The sequence below is a fragment of the Dermochelys coriacea genome, chromosome 7 (genome assembly GCF_009764565.3).
Source record: "Dermochelys coriacea isolate rDerCor1 chromosome 7, rDerCor1.pri.v4, whole genome shotgun sequence".
NCBI lineage: Eukaryota > Metazoa > Chordata > Testudines > Dermochelyidae > Dermochelys > Dermochelys coriacea.
Genome location: NC_050074.1, coordinates 121,428,049 through 121,448,951, shown reverse-complemented (window position 1 = coordinate 121,448,951; position 20,903 = coordinate 121,428,049). Strand labels below are relative to the sequence as shown.

The window sequence follows — 20,903 nt, the reverse complement described above, 5'->3', positions numbered from 1 at the left end:
TTCACATCTCTTCTCCATTGAGCTCTGTGAAATAGTTGCTGCACTCATCTTACATTAAAAATCAATAAGATAAAATGTTATTGTTGCTGCTCCAGCCCATGTATCTTGTTTGACTAGCATCCCCGCTGTCTTCCCATCTCTCTCTTCTCTAGAAACCATCTTCAGCTTCATTTCTTTCTGTATGAGAACAAATGCTCCTAGCTTTGCAACTTGGCTCATATCACAGCTGTCAGCAACCTTTCCATTGACTATATATTAGCTCTTAGTCAATCATGCTAGAAAGGTCTGCTCTAAACCTCTCGCTGTTTGCTAGCATTTGCTAACTACTGTCCTCTATCCATTCAGCCTTTCCACAGCATTGTTCTAGAGAAACTGGTCTTCTCTTACATGTTTCATAGAATTTAAAGCCAGAAGAGACCATTAGACTATCTAGTCCAGAAGTGGGCAAACTACGGTTCGGGGGCCGCATCCTGTCCTTCAGACATTTTAATCCGGCCCTGGAGATCCCACTGGGGAGCAGGGTTCAGGGCTTGCCCCACTCCTGTGCTCCAGTTGGGCTGTGGGGTCAGGGGTTGGCCCTGCTCTGCGCATGCTTTGACTCCACGTGTCCCCCCTCCGGCTCCTACATGTAGGGACAGCCAGGGGACTCGGCACACTGCCCCTGCCCCACGCGCGGTCCCCGCGGCTCCCATTGTTTGGGAACCATGGTCAATGGGAGTCACAGGGGCAGCACCTGCAGACGGGGCAACGCGCAGAGCTGCCTGGCCAGGCCTCTGTGTAGGAGCCTAAGGGGGGACATGCTGCTGCTTCCGGGAGTTGCTTGAGGTAAGCGCTGCCTGGAGCCTGTACCCCTGCCCCCCTCCCAGGCCCCAACCCTCGTTTCCCCATCCCTGATCCCTCTTCCGCCCTCCAAACCCCTTGGTCCTAGCTCAGAGCACCCTCCTGCACCCTCAACCCCAGCCGGAGCCCTCACCCCCCATCCAACTCCCTTTCTGAGGCTAGAGCCTCCTCTTGCACCCTGAACTCCTCATTTATGGCCCCACCCCAGAACCCTCACCCCCAGCCAGAACTCCCAATCCCCAATTTCATGAGCATTCATGGCCTGCCATAGAATTTCCATACCCAGATGTGGCCCTCGCCAAAAAGTTTGTCCCCCCCACCCCCCCGATCTAGTTTGACCTGTATATTACAGGATACTACATTCCGCACGGCTTAAGGTACGTCTACACTAGAAACTTCAAAGCGCTGCCACGGGAGCGCTCCCACGGCAGCGCTTTGAAGTATGAGTGTTGTAATCCACCTCCACGAAGGGAATAGTGCTGGGAGCGGTGCTCCAAGCCTGTCCACACTAGCACTTTAAAGTGCTCAAACTTGCTGTGCTCAGGGTGGTGATTTTTCACACCCCTGAGCCAGCAAGTTAGAGCGCTATAAAATGCAAGTGTAGACAAGCCCTTAGTTAGACCACAGTTATCTTCGTGCTTAGATGCTTTGCTAAATTAGGCCTTTAGTCTATTTGTATATTGCAAGTGCAGTAAAAATAGTCAAACTTGTTGGACTGCTGCAGCAGAAAAGCTTCTTTGATAGCCCCTAAGCTGTGCAAGTCAATTTTCTGAATTCTTGAGCACTAAAACAAGGACATTTCCAGTTCACAGTGTAAAAAGGTTACTTATTGCTTTTCACAGAGTGTGCTTAAAATCATATATACTTTGTAAAGGTAACTTTCAACAACAAAAATATCAGTGACTATTTCAGAACTGTTAATTAAGTTATTGAACTCAACTTTACTAAGACACTTTCACTAACAAGTTTGGAAACATTTTATTGAAAATCTGTCTTACAAGTTTAAAGGCAAAATTAACACGATACTAAGGTGTGTATTCTCCTTATGTTCTTTTTTGTGTTCCACTAAAAATTCTGATTATGCTGAGATTGTGGCCCTTTCCATGTAACTAGCAAAGGTCCATTTTTAAAATACCTTTTTCTTGTTTTGGAAAGTAGGCTCAATGTATATCATATTTTACATAAAAGTTCATCATTTTGTAAGGCAAAGGTGCATGCATGCTTGCCTGTGTGTGTAGATACATAAAAATGATGTGTCAACTGTAGAGTGGATAGGTGATAGTGAACTGTGTAATGTCCGTTTTATTTTGACTAAATAACTTAAACTTGGCCATGCAAAGTGTGCACACAAATAGGCTTTCAAGAATAATCTCAAACAAATGACGACTGTTACACTCTCTTTACTACATGTGACTTTATTGTATCAGAGTTTTTCTGGGTTGTTTGTGTGTGTGCATATGGGGGTGGGGGGTTTCCAACTTTGCAAATAAATATTTTTGTTATTTCTACAAATTAGGTTCCTAATCCTGCAGCTTGTTCTACATGGGAGGACCTTCGTACCTTTGGGAGTGGCACTCCATGCAGGGCTCTACCCACATGGAGCAAATTGCAGGACTGGGGCCTATATCAATATGACTTTCTCAGTTTTTATTCCCCAGTGATATAAATAAATATACACATATGAAAATCCATTATTTTATTTAAAAGGTATTTGAATAAATTATGTGCAGATCGTTTCTATTAGTTTATGAAGGCTTGTTAACTCTACACATTGCCAAATGAAGAGTAGCTAACAAAATAATTATTGTACTTGGATTTGAGTGAACCTGGGTTCAGTTTTTAGCACACGGCTGGTTTTCCTTTATTGACTACTGTATGGCTTCTTCAATCCCATGCAGCTGCTGTCACGTTTGGTTACATTATGTGGCCCTTCCAAAACCCAGAGCCTAGGTACGAGGGATCTTCAAACCCCGATCCCACAGTTACATAAGCCGCATGTTTTCTTCCTCTTTAAATTCTTCCCATGGAGGACTGCTCCTTATTCGTAGGGTTTAATACCAGCCCTTCCATACATCTTGCATGACAGTACCATTACCCAACCAAGGTCAGGAGCCAAGGCTTTCTTTTCATAAGCTTCCCACCTAAGTTGGGCAGGAGGAACCACCAGGATGGTGTAATAAAGTTCTCTCTCCCTGGTGTTGACACATTATTTGAGCAGCAGTAGTAGCTCCTGCTGGTTCAGGAATAAAAGGTTTTAGTTTTTGACCTTTTTTGCATTGCTGTAGATACCGTTTCCACCCACTTTCAGATCAGTTGCTAATTTAATTTGAGAAGATGGACATTATTTTTTTCTAATCCAACTCCTATTACATTTTACTCTGATCATAGAAAGAACTGCAGATTTTGCTTTCTGTCTCATTTCTAAAAGTGTAATTAAATATTCTGTACCATTTCTCTTTTACTGGATATCCCAAACATTGGATAATTTTATAGCAGATGTATTGTAGGCCAAATTTTCATAAATGTGTTTGGTTTGCAATCTAATCAAGGGAACAAAGAGAATTGTTCTGGGAATCTCATTAAAAAATTTAGTATGAAGAGAAGTACAGCAAATTAATCTATTTTCCCTGGTTTTTAATAGGAACAAGAATTTGTGCAGAAGCAGCAACAAGAATTGGATGCATCTCTAAAGAAAATCATCCAGCAGCAAAAAACAGAGCTAGCCAATATTGAGCGAGACTGCCTGAATAACAAGCAGCAGCTTATGAGAGGTATCCATCATCAAATTTCTCCTTTAAAACTAGATTTTCTTCTGTTTTATATGCAACATTTTGTCTCAGAGACCTGCTAGAGAAATAGTAAAGTCTGACTTAAATCTATAAAATCAAGGACATCCAGAGTTAAAATTGAAACTGTAGTTAAAAACATATCTTTAATATGAAACAGTACTATATTTAAAATGCCTTTGTTCTGCTAGCAGAAAAGTAATGTGTTTAAAATAATTCTTTTTTGAGATGTACCTTGCCTTCTCTGACTCCGCCATACCTATTTATTTGCACAGTTTTGGTCATATTATTTTGAATTTTGCTTATAACTTTATAAAGAAAATAATTTACTCAAGACATTTCCAGGTAACGCTTTTCTTGGATTATTCCTTCATTAAAATTGTAACTATTGATCATTTTATTAGATATGGTTGATGTGGTATATATCTGAATTAATGGCTTCTTACAAATGTTTTTATCATTTCTTTTAAATTTAAAATATCCCTGTAATTTTAAATATATATGTATAGATTAGAAAATATTATATAGTACTTTCTGAAACAAACTTCCTCCTCCTCCTCCAGCTCGTGAAGCTGCAATCTGGGAGCTAGAAGAACGACATTTACAGGAAAAACACCAGCTTCTCAAACAGCAACTCAAAGATCAGTACTTCATGCAGAGACACCAGCTTCTTAAGAGGCATGAAAAAGTTAGTGCTGAGTTTGTCACTTTCCTCTATATTATAACCTTCAGTGGTTTATTAAAATGTCTTGTGATCTATACTACTAGTTTACTTGTCTACAACAACTTGATTCATTCAACTTATGTAGCTTCTTTCTTACTATATAAATGTCTCTTCTCTTTATTTTGTTGCTTCAGTCAGTACATTGAGGCACTTTGGCAAAGTTGTTTGACATGTTTGGTAGTTAACACATTATTTATATTTCAAGCACTCAAAATAAGCCAGGTTCCTCGCAATTAGGAGAGAAACATTCCTTATCTAGAAAGATTACAATCTAAATTTAAGACCAGATGTAACATGTGAGAGCAGTAAACAATTAGGGAGCATAAAAGGGAGCACTGGGGTTACAAATATAGAAACTTACCTTCCAAAAATACACGTTTACATCTTTTCTTATGTGATCGGTCCCATCCATTTGCATAATCATTTGTAGTTTCGGGCCTATAAAGTAATGGGATCAAGATACTTCTTATGTCAAATTTAGCCCAAAAGTTAGATTTCATAAAACAAGCTTTTAAAAATAAAAAAACAATAGAAATATTACCATTAGTGGATTCTTGTTAGTATTGGTATTTTATTCCAATAGAAGCAGGTGCTTTAAATAAAAAGTTCTCTGCAGTGTTTAGAGTCCAACAACTCCAATGCTGTGTTAATGCAAGAGAACCTGAAAGTGATATTGACCATATTCTGAACTACATTGCACTAGTGTAAGTCCAGAGTAATTACACTAAAGTTAGAGTTTTAATAACCTATGGTATTTTTAACATGGGTAAAGAGGTCTTATTTAAGAATATTTAACATCAGTGTCCCTATAAGGCCCCCAGTTCAGCAAAATACTATAAGTAGGGTCCTACCAAATTCACAACCATGAAAAATGCATCACAGACCGTGAAATTTGGTCTTTTGTGTACTTTTACCCTGTCCTTCAGAGCTGGACAGTAGCAGCTGCTGGCCAGGGACCTAGCTCTGAAGGCAGTGCCGGCACCACCAGCAGCATAGAAGTAAGGGTGGCAATATTGCTGCCACCATACCATGCCACCTTTACCTCTGCACTGCTGCTGACGGCGCAGCCTTCAGAGCTGCTGCCAGGCCAGCAGCCACAGCTCTGTGACCACTCAGCTCTGAAGGCTGTGCGGAAGTAATGGTGGTAATATTGTGACACCCCTCCTCCCCTGCCATAATAGCTTTACAACCCCCTTTTTGGTTGGGACCCCCAGTTTGAGAAATGCTGAGTCTTAAGGACTTTACATGTTTATATTTTGCTGTTTTAAAAATACATATTTGTGGTTGTTAAAACATCATGAAATTTAAGATTTAAGTGTCTGAAGCCATGAAATTCAAGATTTTTCAAATGCTATGATGGTGAAATTTACAAAAGTGGACCATGAATTTGGTAGGTCCCTAAATATAAGCATTTGTTTCAGTCTGTCCATAATCAACTTGAGTATATGCTTGACTTAAGTGGATTGGGACCTGATCCAGAGCTTTTTGGAATCAATGGAAAGACACCCTTGGCTTCACTGGGCTTTGAATCGGGCCCCTGCACTAATGGGATGGATGTAAGCACGTGTTTAAGTGCTTTGCTGAATTGGGGCCTAAGTGTTTAAAAACATTATCAAAAGAAAAGGAGTACTTGTGGCACCTTAGAGACTAACAAATTTATTAGAGCATAAGCTATGAAGTGAGCTGTAGCTCACGAAAGCTTGTGCTCTAATAAATTTGTTAGTCTCTAAGGTGCCACAAGTACTCCTTTTCTTTTTGCGAATACAGACTAACACGGCTGCTACTCTGAAACCTAAAAACATTATGTTAGTCATATAGCAATATTACAAACAATCTTTTTATTCAAAACCTTTTTAGGAAACAGAACAGATGCAACGATATAATCAAAGGCTTATTGAGGAGTTAAAGAACAGGCAAACTCAGGAAAGAGCAAGACTGCCTAAAATCCAGCGAAGTGAAGCAAAGACTCGAATGGCTATGTTTAAGAAAAGTTTAAGAATTAACTCATCAGGCACTCCAGAACAGGATCGTGAGAAGATTAAACAGGTGACTGAAAAACATCTATAGTTTAAAATATCTGAAAGTGCTTGAGTTGAGTCAAGTTTTGAAGTGTTGTTGTATGTATTCATTTGTATTTTAAAAGGCATCAGTTTGAAGGCCTAGAGATATTGCTCTGTATTGCTGCATGAGTGTCCCAAATCAGTCTTTTATGTATGTCAGAAGTGATCAAGGGCTTGAAATTCTGTGAAAGAAGTGCATTTGGCCTCAGGATGTTATGAACTTTATATTGCTTAGTATTTACTTTCACGGACAACTTTTGGAATATAATTTTATTGAGTTTCAAAGAGAATACTATCCAGTCCTCTGTGCAGGTTTCAAGGCCACAACTAAATTTGGAATATATATCTAAAATCGTTGCACTGTAAAATGGAGACTGGATTGTTTATCATGGAACTCTACCTACTGGGTCAATCTGGAGCAGCTATTTCTACTTCTGTTTAAGAGAAGTATTTGCAGTTGCCCTTAATCCGTCTCCAAATTTGTTTGTACAAATCAGTTTGTTGTGTGCCCCAATAGTTTTTGATATTTCCAAATTGTGTGCATATTATAAGGTAAGCTGGAATGCCTGCTGCAGGTTGGATTACTTCTCCAGTTGAGTATAACCAAAGACGTTTAAATTGTTCTGGATTTTTGATTTTTTATCATCTATATATCTTCTAATTCTTGAATAGGATTGATGTTGTTTGTTGTTTTTACAGAGACCCCCAATTTAGTAGGCACTCTGTAGTACTACTAAAATAATATAGTTCTTGCCTTGAAGATCATATCAGATAATTTTAGGTCCTGATCATCCAAAGACTTAACACATTCTTAACTTTACATACAGTAAGTGATCCCATTGAAGTCAATGTGACTACTGAGTATGTAAAGTTAAGTACGTGCATAAGTCTTTGAAGGATCGGGGCCTTAGATTTGATGCAGTGAGTGAAAATATATTAGATGAGAGGCAAGGATTACTCATTTATGGCTTATGCATATATTGAATGTTTAATTATTTTTTTTAAAATATAGAGCCAGATTCTAAACTGGTGCAAATCTGTTTGCTCCATTAAAGTCAACAGAGCTTTGTTGATTTACACTAGATGAGTTGGGGCCCATAATAACTACAATTGACATATTTTAGGGGCCTCATGGAAGAAGTGAGTTTTAGGGAGGGATTTGAACAAAGATGGTGAAGTGACATGACAGAGAAGAGATGGGAGGGAAGAGCCTGCCTTGGATAAGGATATATTGGAAAATTCAAGCGGTGAGAATTAGGATTGCAATGATGACTTTAATCTTGTAATGTTCTCTCCAGTTATACAGTAAATCCATTATGTTCTTTACAACCCTGGAAAAGTCATTTGTAATATATACCTGCATTAGGTACAGTATAAATCACCTACTCTTTGTTATTAATTTTAGTTTGCTACTCAAGAAGAAAAGAGGCAGAAAAATGAGAGGTTGGCTCAGCATCAAAAACATGAAAATCAAATGCGGGACCTTCAGTTGCAGTGTGAAGCAAACATCAGAGAACTGCACCAATTACAGGTTAAACATATAAACATATAGGGCATAAAATAAGCAGTGTATGAAGAGAGTCAAGTTAATCAATACAAACTGAGAAAATTCTGAACTTTATTGACTAGGAAAATGTTTTAATGGTGTTTTTCTTACATAATTACCCATACATATAGAAATTAATAAGATCCCTTTCTAAGGGCTACAGCATATTGTACTCTTGATTCATATCTATAACTCAGTTAAGGACACACACACACACACACGTTTAGAGTGCTTACCAACCTTTGTTTTAACTGCTACTTTCCTTTGGCAACATTTCTTTGTAATGCGTTTTTTTTTTTTTTTTTTTTAAATCTGTATTCAAAACAGAAAGGCAGGTCCATCTTCTGTTAGTTGAATTTTCAGTTGCTCTGAGTGATGTCAGTATCTTACCATAAGACCAGGTCTGTAGTACCACATGTAATGCGGTCTGTCTTGCAAAGGGCAGGTTGCTGATTACATCTGCAGTTCTGGGACATAACTAAGTTTTCAGTAATACAGGCCTCAATTTTTGGTCCTTTCGTGACACGTAAGTTGTAAAACCAACTGCGGCACACCATGAGCCAGATCCTGTTCCCCATTAAGTTTGTTTTCTTCTGCTCCAGTGACATAAAACAGATTTAAAGCAGGAGTTAAGTGACCAGCCAGTTATTCCCCTTCTAGTGGGAAATCCCCCAGTGGCATAGAGCCAAGGAAGCTGGTGCTACACCACTCTCTTTCACAGCACCATATGGAAGTGAGCATGGCCACAGCACTGATGTGCTTCAGTGAGCCCTCACTGTAGGAACAGACCATTTGGGGGCCATTTCAGCTGGGTGTAAGTTAGAGCTGCCCTAAGGTTGCTCTGCACTGTAGCAGGGGATAATTTGGCCCCCAGCTGGCTTCAGGATCAAGATGATGACTTAAGGGTGGTGCACCATCAGCCATTTGTGTTCCCCATTCTTCCCCATTCAGGTCTTAGACTGAGCTCAGCTGGATTGAACCTAAGATAACCGTGATGATGTAGATAGCCTTTGGCAAGTGTTTATAACTAAAGTCTTGCTTCAGCAAGGTACTTAAGCACATGCCTACCTTTTAAACAGGTTAGTTGTTCCGTTCCCTTTTGCTTTGATGGGACTACTCATCTAGTTAAAGTCAGGCATGTGCATAAATATCTTGCTGAAGTTGGACCCATTCTCTCATGTGGTTTGTTGCTTTTTACCTCTATATAGTGGTGATCCTGAGGCTCCCTCCATAAAGACGTATCCCCTTTGATTTGTCAGTCAGCCTCAACTACTGGAATCGAGGGGTGAAATGGTGCAAGCGTAACTTTCTAACGTAATAAGCCCTTAAATTGAATCCTACAAAACTGCCTTGACTAGACAGAGCATGCACTGCGTGACACTGAATAGATTAGCCAATAACACACATACAGTGTTGAGTGACATTATCTTCTACACCAATGAAACACTTTTCACAATATTTCCGATTATGCCATATTTTATAACACAAAACCATTGGTTCTGTTGGAAACATCAGCTCTTGATAAGAGTGCATTATGTTATAATTCACATCACGTTATACAGTGTAAGTTGATTTAAAATAATTAGGACAACATATGTTACTGTACAAATGGTTGATTGTCTAATCTGAATTAGTTTTATTTAAGGATTATTTATCTTATTTTCAGAATGAAAAATGCCATCTACTGGTTGAACATGAGACTCAGAAACTAAAAGAGTTAGATGAAGAGCATAGCCTAGAACTGAAGGAATGGAGAGAGAAACTAAGACCAAGAAAAAAGGTAACCAAGGACAGTTTAAAAGCAAAAGATGGGTCCAGAAGATAAATGATGCATCAGACTCTGAAACTGGATGGTTACAAATTGGACAGTACAAAAAAAATTCATCCCAGGAAAATAGTGAAACTAATATACAAAAAATTCAGTAGAGCATCACCTTATCTAGAAGCCACAATAGATGCAAGGGAGGCAGATAGGAGAGGCTTGCAAGTTATGCACCTTTTAACATCTCCTAGAGTGTGTGCACACATGCATGTGTGTAAAAAAATAAATTGGACCCTTAAACATAGCTATAGCTATGGGCAAACTGTCCTACAGATACAGACCAACCTAAGGAGTAGACTATAAAGCCTCTGTATGCTCAATTTGAAATTGGTGCATGATTTTTTGTGGTTTGTTGCATGAAGGTTGGGCAAATAACACGTTGGTATAGTGGATTTCTTTGTACTTAACCTTTGTTAATCTGTTGTTTTTAGACACTGGAAGAGGAATTTGCTAGAAAACTTCAAGAACAGGAAGTTTTCTTTAAAATGACTGGAGAGTCTGAATGCCTTAACCCTTCAACACAGAGCCGGATTTCCAAATTCTATCCAATCCCTAGCCTGCACTCCACTGGATCGTAACTTTAGGAACTTCTGTAGATCTTCCTATTTGGAATTCTCATATCTTCAGCTTCTGCCGTGGTAGAATCTACAAACGACATCAAAGGACCTCTATGCTTTTAAGTTTCAGTGGAGACAATCAACAGTGTCATTGTCAAGATTTTTCCTTTTTGTTTCTGACTGGGAGAAAACTAAATAGAAGAATAGACATTTGTCTGTAATGGTAATATGATGTCGTCCTTCAGATTTTCAAGAAGAATTTTTTTTTTTTTATAAGTCGGTCTCAGAAAATGTTATCTACTATTTTGACATTAAGTAAATAAGCTTAAAATATTAGCTATAATCATCACAAAAAAGAAACTGTTACACAGATCATCATGTAAACAATGTAATATTACTTCTTTTTTTGACTGTCTGATTTCTCCACCATAGAATTTCACAACTGAAACTGTGCAGTAAAGAGGTTAAAAGTTTTGAGTCACTGAGCAAGTCATTCGTAACTAGGGCAGAAACTATTTCTTCAAAACATACTGTTGAATTAGAAGGAAAAAAAGTCTTATGCTAAACATATTTAGTTACAGCATATGCCTTTAAAAGTTTTTAAAAAATCCTCTGGCATCATAACTAAAGCAACCAAACCTCCATTACATGTGTTGCCCATTAAAATCCATGATGAAATGGGGTGCTAGTTTCATTAATCCAGTGCCTGAAACACTTAAATATATTATTCTTTGCAATAGGATAGTCTTTTATTGTTATTAAAAAAATCTTCTTAGCATTGATGTTACTGTAAAAGAAAAAAAAAAATCTTGCTGCTACTGCCATTTTTGTCATAAGTCCTCACCCTAAAATATTTTGCACTAAAATATGTAAAGGTGAAAAACTGCTAACTTTAAAATGCACAAGTTATTTTCCTTACACATTAGCGGTGTTCACTTCTACAAACTGAAATAAAAACTGTAGAATGTATTTTCAGAACATAATGTGTACTTTGCACATTGTTTCTCTAACATACTTGTACTGGGTAGGTGGATCCTTCTCTTCTTACCAAAGTCTGTTCATTTGAAACTCCATCAGAGAAGTGGAAGTGACTGGTCATATTTATAAACTAATTGCCGAAACCTGATCTGAATAGAAGTGTTTTGAAATTTTTGTTTTAGTCAATTTATTTCAGGGAAGGATTTAAGTTGAATATGTAGACAAACTACTTTAAAAATATGCGTGTGTTTGGGTTGTTGTGTTTTTTTTTTTTTTGCCACATAGTAATTAACATGTTAAGATTTTTATTTTTCAGTTTCAGAGGTGTACTGTAGGTTATTTACTTGACTGATTTGCAGTGGGAAGAAAAATCTGAAATGTTTATCATGTAGCTGGTTGGAATGTAACTGTATTAAAGAAAAGCGCACTTGTTGAAGGTTTAGAATTTGAGTCATATCAAGACAGTATTATAAACTGTACATTGGTATGCCAAAGTTAATTTTGTAAAATAATGTTTGCTTTCTGTCATTTGAGGTGTGATCTTTCAGTCTCTTTGTAAAAGTTCCTTTATTTTTGTTTGCTAGCTTGCATCAAATATCTGACTGGTGAACATATAATGTTCATTTCACGGGAACAGTGTTGACGCATGTGAAGGAGCTGATTATAAATTAACGTAGAATTTTAATTGGGCTTGATTGAAATCTTGGATGCTGAACTTTTAGCATGTTAATGCTGGCAGTTTAAATTGACAGCATAGTAAATATAATTGAGAAATGCATGTTTTGATTTAAATTTTGTAACATTTTTGATAAGTATAACTTACTCTGAAAATTACTTTATAGCTAGTTTTAATTTCTGGCATTTCATTATATAAATGTGTATTGTGTACTGGTTGTAAATTCACATACCATATCATACTAGAATGTAATATGTTGCTATATTGCAAAATATGTTGCAAAATTCTTTAATATGTTTATTCCAAAATTCTAGGGTGAAAAATGTCTTTGAAGGCCTTTACTTTTTATGCTACACCTTTATAAAATGACTAGTACTAAATATATTAAATAGTGTTTATATCACTATAGTGAACAGGACATCTGTGTGGAAAAACTGTTTTGCAAAATACATTGTTAGTGATTTATTTTTTGGGAAGGGGTCAGGCAAATTTTCTCCCTCTAAACTTTGTGTTCAACTCATTCAAAATGTTTAATAACTTCGCAGGCAGAGTATATATTTTCTCCTCACACTAATATTTTGGAGGTTTAAATGGTCGTTTGCTAATATATTTTATGACGCACTATATATATATTGTTCTGCATCTGTAAGACTTTTTATTTGACTTCCACCACCTTCCTCGCCAACCTCTGTAACCTTATCCCTTCAGACAGGTCACAAATGAATTCATTAAAAGGATACAGGAAGGGAATGTAGCAGCTGAAGCCTCATTCAATGTTCGGTCAGGGTTGGATTTAGAGTATTTCCAGTCATACTGCATTCTTTAAATAACTGCAGTAGTTTGAAATGTCTTGATAAATGAAATCTGATTTAAAAGTACTATTTGGTAATAAAATCTAGGGTAAAATCATTGTTTATGTACTTAGGCTTATAAAATTGCTTTTTGAAGATTATGGAACATGAAGAGATGTACAAGATTGTTTTGATGCCTTTGCTCACGACACATTTAAATTCAGAATGAAGCCTGATCTCACTTATTTTCCAGATGAAACAATTGCCTTTCTCACTGAACTTGGTCTGCTAAAATCTCATTTCCCCCTAAACAGCGTGGTCACAATCTGCACTTGCTCACCTTTATTTTCCACCTCATGATAAATACCAGCAGAGCAAAGCACAAAATGGAGTTTAAGTTTATGACCTGCAACTGAACATTTCAGTTGGCCTCTTCTATTTACAACAGATCCTCACTTAAGAAGTACACTTAGTCCTACCAGTATCTTCTTCCCCAGCAGAGACTGAGGCTTCTAAATTAGTGTCAAATGTTGCCTCTTCTCATGAGGGCCCCTAAATTTCCGACTTTTTTGTACTCTCTTCAGTATTGCTGTGGGAAGCGAATGTAGTGTTGACAGTCTGCTGAAGTGCAAGTACAGGAAAACTTCCACTCTGAATCCATCTTAAAACTCCAATCCAAAGACGGGAAATTTCCCTTGAGAATCAGATGAAATTCCAGTGCCACAGATCATCTGCACATCACAGGACTGCACTTCTTGTGCACCTCAGTTCTGTATAGCTCCAGGCCTGACTCTTGTTGCCTTTGGCAGAGACAGACCATTAGGTCTGTCTTCCTGGACACTGAAAGCAGGCTTCAATACCACCTTGCTTGGCTCCCTTGAGATTTGACCCTGTAAACATGCATGAGTTCAACGGCACTACTCGCAGCATAAAGTTACTAATGTGTTCAAATGTTTGCAGGGTCAGAGCCTTTGTTAGTTGAATGTTGCAGGTGGGACACCTGAGATCATTGGATAATCTGGATTCTGCTGTACTTTATTGTAGAAAGTTCTTCACCTAAAGCCTGGGTCTCCTACCCAGAACCGTAGCGGCCTCTTTAAAGTAAACTGTTCTTCAGATCACAGAGGACATAGAAATGGTGATATCTGAGCCCTACTGCAGTCCATGTCAGTTTTGCCATTGACTTCAATGGAGCCAGAATTTCACCCCGACTTTCTTTTTTTTCCCCTCAGAGTGCAATTTTAAAAAATATTTTGTTCTCTAAGCTTCCTGCTGTCCCTCTCAGTCACCCTGAAGCATGCCCATCGTAAAATGGATATGCCTTAGGAAATCTATCTTTGCCAAGGAGAGATGCTTTCCTTGTGCAGTGGCCTTGCCAGGAAATTTCATTCTGTTGTATTAAAACATCACATAACTGAGGTTATTACAAAAAGGTTGAGCACAATTGTTTTGTCATGTGGGGCCAGGGATGTCCTAATTTGGTTTTACTGAGTTTTCTTGTAGAAAACTCAGAATAAGCAGAAATTAAATTCAGGTGAGGCTGTATTACTTTGATGTCAACAGTCTGGAAATGAGTGATGGTTGGGGCCACTCAAAGTGATTTTCCACAGCAATCATTGAAAGCTGATTATCATTTCAAATTATGCATCAGGCCTTTATGCTTGAGGAGGAATTGTCCGTTTAGTCAAGTGTTTCACTAAAAAAATAAAAATTCCTTTTCCTATGGTTCAAGGAAGCATAAAGTCTCTTTTCCTCATGTATGTACTGTTCTTATATCAGTTTTCTTCAGCCAAGTGTTTTTAAAATAATATCACCCCCAAATTATACAGGAAGAGTTTGATATCTTGTCTCCCAAATCTCAATACCCCTGACAAAAAAGAAATGTCTCTAGTGGCTCAAAGGATTCCATCCCAGTACTATAGAGATTTGTCAAAAAATCCTACTCTTTTACTTAACATTTATCCCTTAACAAGGAGAGTGCCTGTAAGTACTTCCACCAAGAACTTACGTTTATGATGGCACGTCATATTGATGGTTTCAGCTAGTTCTCCCTCAGAAGATGGAAAAAAACACACCAAGATTTTGGTAGCTTCAACACAGAAAGGCCCACATTTTCAAACTTTGATATCTAAAGTAAAGGGTTTTAAATCTGTATTTAGATGCCTGACTGGATGGCTTGATTTCCAGATGTGCTGAGCAACTCCAGTTCCCAGTGATTTTGGGGGGTGCTCATTACCTCTGAGAACCAGATAATTTATTTGGGTGCCTAATTTTAGGAACCCAAGTTCGAAAATTTTGAACTGTACTTCAGACTTTTCTTGATGGTACATCATGAATAATGGACACTCCCAATGTTAAACCTGCCCTTATGTATAAGGCTATGTTTTAGTCATGAGTATTTTTAGTAAAAATCAGGGACAGATCACAGGGGGTGGGGGTGCTCCGGGGGCATCCCAGGTGCTCGGTGCAGGGGGGCCAGCCTGGCAGGGGTGCACCGTGGGTACTCGGGGGAGGGTTAGCGGGGCTGAGACAGGCTCCCTACGTGGCTCCTGAGTTCCACGTGCTGCCTCCGCCCCAAGCCCCGGTGCTGCAGCTCCCATTGGCTGGGAACCATGGCCAATGGGAGCTGCGGGGGCAGTGCCTGCCAGCAGAGGCAGCCCATGGAGCTGGGAGCTGAGGGAAGGGAGTTCCTGGAGCCCTTCCGGGGAGCCTGCCCTAGGTAAGCGCCACCCCGCACCCCAACCCCTGGTCCTGAGCCCCTTCCCCAAACTCCTGCTGCTGCAGAGGAGTAGGGACAAGACTGCCCCAGCAGCAGCAGCCAGTGTGACCGGCCCAGGGGCTGCCTGAGCTGCTCAGGTGGCCCCCGGGCCAGGCGCACCAGCTGCTGCAGAAGTCGCAGAAAGGCCTGGAATCCGTGACCGCTGTGACAAACAAGGAGCCTTACTTATGTATGACCTGCCCTGAGTGGATGCGTTTGGTACAAGCGACAGTCGTAGCAGCACAAAAGCGGTAAGTGCTCATTTTGGCCATTTTCTATAGGGCCCGAACAAACTCACGGTCCATTTTGGTCAATTTCACGGTCATAGGATTTTTACAATGGTAAATTTAATTATTTCAGCTATTTAAGTCTGAAATTTCAGAGCGTTGTAATTGTAGGGGTCCTGACCCAAAAAGGAGTTGTTCTTCAAGAGATGTCCCTGTGGGTGCTCCACTCCAGGTGTTGGTGCGTCCCTGCACCTTCGCTCAGACATTTTGACAGCAGTACTCATACTGGGCACGCACGCGCAGAGCCTGCCCCCCCCGCCCCCACTCTGAGTGTACCTTAATAGTACGTGTGCGCCACCAGTCTCCTCAATTCCTTCTCTACCGTCCCCGGTCTGAGATGGAGCTCAGCAGCCTCATTAGAGAATTTCTTCTCTCCGTTGTTCAACTTGTTTTCCCACTTAGTTTAGCTTACCAGTAATAGTTAGGTACCCTTTTTCCTTTCTCTTCTTTTTTTTTTTTTTTTTAAACAAACAACCTTTTTTGTTCCTGTCAGCGCAGCCACTTCTGACGTGCCTGGCTCGCCAGGTTTTAAGCGCTGCTCTAACTGTAACGATGCCATCCCTCTTTCAGATGGCCATTCTAAATGTGTGGGGGAGTCCCACATTCCCCAAAAATGTGCCCACTGCAGCAAGTTGAAATCCAGGGCACACAAAGACACGGAGATGTGGCTAAAACCGCTCCTGCTGCAAAAATCTCTTGGACCAGCCTCAGACCCGGGCTCTGACTCTGCTGTACGCCGCAGCCCCCCTGCTTCAAAGAGACTAAAGAAAACTTCAAAAAAAATCAGTCTCTCTCACCTGCAAAGGGTATTCGCAGGGTCAAGCCTCCTCCAGGGACACCTTCCCGCCCTGCGCTCCCCCAGATGCGCTCCTTTGATGCGCGGGGCTCCTCCGGCACTGCGCGAAACCCACCTGCGGCTGTGGCAATTACGTTAACCTCCAGTGCCGAGGCTTCAGGCTTTCAGTTGCCTGCCTCTCACATGGCGCCGTTTGGCACCGCTGCCGATGCATATCAGCCTGCCTGACCCCCCGCAGGCTCCTCTCGCTCTCCCGGCACCGTCAGCCTTTGAACTAGTCGGCAGTGACAGAACGCTTGGGACACTGGTGCAGAGGAATCCCTCCTGGCAACAAATTCCTCTGGCTCAGCCCTTCCCTCACAGAGGCACTGCACACCGCAATTCACACACTCAAGGGACCTCCTGGTGTCCTCTGTCTTGCAGTCACCCCCTTCTCTCCAGATCTTGGCAAGGCCCACACAGCTTTCCTCCAGTGATGAGGAATCTGGGCTGCAGGGAGAATTTTCACCTTTATCAGATCTTCCATCCACAGACCCCAGTCAAGAGAGATCTTAGAAAAGCTGCCTTGTCCTACTCTAAGGGTCCTGCCCCATGGTGTGGGAACCCCTGGATGGCACCACCCATGCCCTTCCCACCACAGTGGCAATATTGGGTTCCATGGGCTCCTTATACTCAGGGCCACACTCGTTATACCAATGCAGCCAGGCGTGAGACCTGCTCGGTACCACCAGCCAACGGTCTGCCACTGACTCCAGACAGTCCTGTCACAACTGCAAGAGCAAGCACGGCCTGCCTCTAACCTGGTAGAACCAATTGTTCTGCCTAATGAAGCATTGGGGGAGGGATAGCTCAGTGGTTTGAGCACTGGCCTGCTAAACCCTGGGTTGTGAGTTCAATCCTTGAGAGGGCCATTTAGGGATTGGGGGCAAAAATTGGGGATTGGTCCTGCTTTTAGCAGAGGGTTGGACTAGATGACCTCCTGAGATCCCTCCCAACCCTGATATTCTATGATTGCTTCCTCGTCTTCAGATGACTTCTTGAAATTTCAAGACCTGTTTAAAAGAGCTGCCAATGACCTATGAGTTAATCTGGAGGAAATTCCTGAACAGCACCATAAGCTAACTGACATCCTGCAGCCCTCTTCTTTTCTAGAATTGCATTACCTATCAATGCAGCCCTTTTAGAACCCGCCAAGGCCATTTGGCAAACTCCAGCTGCAAGCCTGCCTACCTGTAAGAAAGCGGACCAAAAGTACTTTATTCCTTCCAAGGGCTCAGAATTCCTTTTCACTCACCAAGCGCCAAACTCACTGGTGGTAGACATAGTTAACCAAAAAAACAAACACTAATTTCCCCACTGCACCCCTTCCGACAGGACAGTAAGTGATTAGATCTGCTTGGACGTCAGGTATGCACTTCTTCCACTTTGCAGTTTTGCACTGCTAATTATTCAGCCATTCTAGCAAAGTACAAACACAAAAATTACAATAAATTCATGGACTTTATTGATCACATTCCAGAAGATAAGAAACAACAATTTACAGCCATAGTTTCCAAGGGACAAATCATCTCCCGCACTGCTCTTCAAGCTGCCCTTGATGTGGCCAATACTGTGGCATGGTCCACTGCCACAGCAGTTGTGATGCGCCAAGGGTCTTGGCTCTTGTCCTCTTCCCTTTCCTGGGAGCTCCAGAGTACCACTGACAATCTCCCCTTCGACGGTACCAAACTCTTCGCCTCCATCACCAATGACGTACTCGACTCCATGAAGGACTCCAGGGCAACTCTCCGGTCTCTAGGAATTTAAACCCCTATGACCAGAATTTGACAATATAGATACCAGCCTTACCAGTGGCCATGCTACTCCACATATACCCAGGAGTTCCATAGATCTCACAAGAAACAGCAACAACAGCAACGCCAGAGATCCAGATACCAGTGCTGCCATCCCAACTACTTGGCAGCGTCTCAACCCCCTCCAACCTATAAGCAAATTTGAAGCCTTGGTCGAGGGTATAGAAAACAATATTCCCTCTTCAGCGCTTACACCGCCTGCCCCTATTTTTGGTCACCACCTACACCCATTCTCCCATCAATTGTGCAATATTACCACCGACAAGTGGGCTTTAGAGGTCATCACAGTTGGCTATTCTATCCTTTTCCTCTCCCCACCTCCCACCCACCCACGCTCCCTGTCCCTCTTCAGCGACCCCTCTCATGAGTAACTGCTCCTCCAAGAAGTACAACATCTCCTTCAGTTGGGGGCAATGGAAATTGTCCCCAAACAACACAGAAGGAAAGGTTTCTACTCCCATTACTTCTTAACAGAAAAGAAAACTGGGGGATGAAGACCGATCCTCGACCTCGGGCGGCTAAACAAATTTATCAAAAAGCAAAAGTTCAAAATTAAAAGTCACATGAAAATAAGCGTCCTGTAGGTTGAGGGCTGAAAACCAATCACTTTGCTCCAGTGCTGCGGTTGTGGTGGAGAGAGTAAAAAAAAAAAAAAGATTCTTTTTCCCAAGAATCAGGCAAGCACAGACAATATTGAAGGGGGTTTATTTACCATACAGGAAGACTGACAAGCAGTTGCAAAGATATGGTGCTATAGTGGCCAGTTATATACATTCTCTTATCAATTCATTTGCATTTATCTCTAGATACAGAGACAGACATTGTTACAAGTCGAGAGAACTAAGAACAGTACATGCGTATAGAGAGCATCCTATTGCATGAAGCATCTATGGCTACCTTGTGGGGGAAAGAGGCACGGTGGGGGGTAGGGATGAGTGCTTACAGATATCTGGTGGGCTGTGAAGGGAGGGTTAGCATTGTTCTAAGAGCTGAGTTACTGGTCGGGCATTGACCATATAAGCTTATCAATTGTTTACAGTTGTCCATGTCCTTGCTACTGAATGCTCATTGAAACATTCCTGCTTGTTCTGCGGTTTTTGTCATAGCTGTTAGCTAAATTTTAACTCTTTCCTGACAATTCCCTCCTTTCGACAAATCGAACTTTTAAGTGAGATGAAGTCAATACTTTAAATACTTTGATATACATGATCTGTTTTAGGGTTGCCCAACGGAGGTGGGAGTGGGAGGGAGAGGGGAATTGGGGGAAGAGGGTAAAGGTAGGAAACATAGTAAGATGTTTAAGCATGTGTCTACAAGTACCCACACATGACGAGAGGTTAGTAACACAAATATAGAAGCGGCAGCTGTTATTTGGACAATTGTCCACCAGGAGATGGGGCTGTAAGATGCATTATGAACAGGATCTTTCAGTCGGGTGATGGTTTGATTGGAGAGCTGGACTTGAATGCAACCTTTGGTGATGTGGTTATGAATGGTGGTAGACGCAGCAGCCAGGACCACTTTAAGAAGTAGCTCCTTGGCCAGCTGAACAGGTGTATCGTCCAGGTATAGATTGTTCTACCACCGAGGAACCGTTGTCATTCCAGTGAACACACGGCCGGAGATGTGCGCATGGAAGAGTTTGCCTGGCACTGTAATGGTCCGTATATGTAATAAGATGCCATGGTGATGAAACACCACTGGGTAGCAGATACTTGTACAGCAACTTCACCATCTGCAAGAGGAAGGACATCCATAACACCAGAAGAGGACAAGGTTAAAGGATGAAGGGTAGAACAGGAACACACGATGTGCAACAGTCCGAGGTTGTTATCAGTGTAGCATTGTCAGGGGATGGTGTCAGGTATCCAGACAGATCTCCTTTTATACCATATTTACCATATTATTAGCCACCTATTCAATAAACTTAAAACGGAAAGAAGAAGGAAACACGTGAGTAAGAATAACAGAGGGATACACAAGAAGGAAATTGAAGGTGAAGGGTGAGTCTGGAGAAACTAGAGAGGATACTATTAGCTGTGTAGAGATGCCTGCAATGTGGGCAAGGGTGGGGGAGAAAAGGGTATGGGACGGGGGAAAACCTAGGCATACATTTAACATGGTTTTTTTGCAATGTTAAACAGACTATGAGCCAGCATATCACAAGCACGACCTTTAGCTTGTGACTTGGCCAAGTTGACTATAGCATCTGAGGTTTTATCAATTATTTTGTAAAAATCCTCTATAGCTACATCAGTTGCAGTCAGAGCATAAGATAATCCGGTGTTAGTATGCTTAAGGGCTTGGGTGGTTTGGTCTTTGTCCCAAGAATTGTATGACCTTGCATCCTGAAATTGGGGGTCCTATATGTGTGTGTCCACATCCCCTGAAGCTAAATACCCTGTTACAGTCCAGATCCAGTGAAATGC

At 41.0% G+C, this 20,903-nt stretch overlaps 1 protein-coding gene across 7 annotated transcripts in view; it reads left to right on the top strand.

The window, feature by feature from the left end:
- SLK (STE20 like kinase) overlaps positions 1 to 12,631 on the top strand; it is a 65,523-nt gene extending 52,892 nt beyond the window's left edge. For all 7 annotated transcript variants that reach the window (XM_043519866.1, XM_043519864.1, XM_038409425.2 and 4 more), the window contains 6 exons: positions 3,482 to 3,611; positions 4,190 to 4,314; positions 6,208 to 6,396; positions 7,816 to 7,941; positions 9,623 to 9,736; positions 10,210 to 12,631. In XM_043519866.1, coding sequence (XP_043375801.1) covers positions 3,482 to 3,611; positions 4,190 to 4,314; positions 6,208 to 6,396; positions 7,816 to 7,941; positions 9,623 to 9,736; positions 10,210 to 10,356 — 831 coding nt within the window. In that variant the 3' untranslated portion in view covers positions 10,357 to 12,631. The remainder of the gene's footprint in view (positions 1 to 3,481; positions 3,612 to 4,189; positions 4,315 to 6,207; positions 6,397 to 7,815; positions 7,942 to 9,622; positions 9,737 to 10,209) is intronic.
- Positions 12,632 to 20,903: the final 8,272 nt, after the last annotated feature.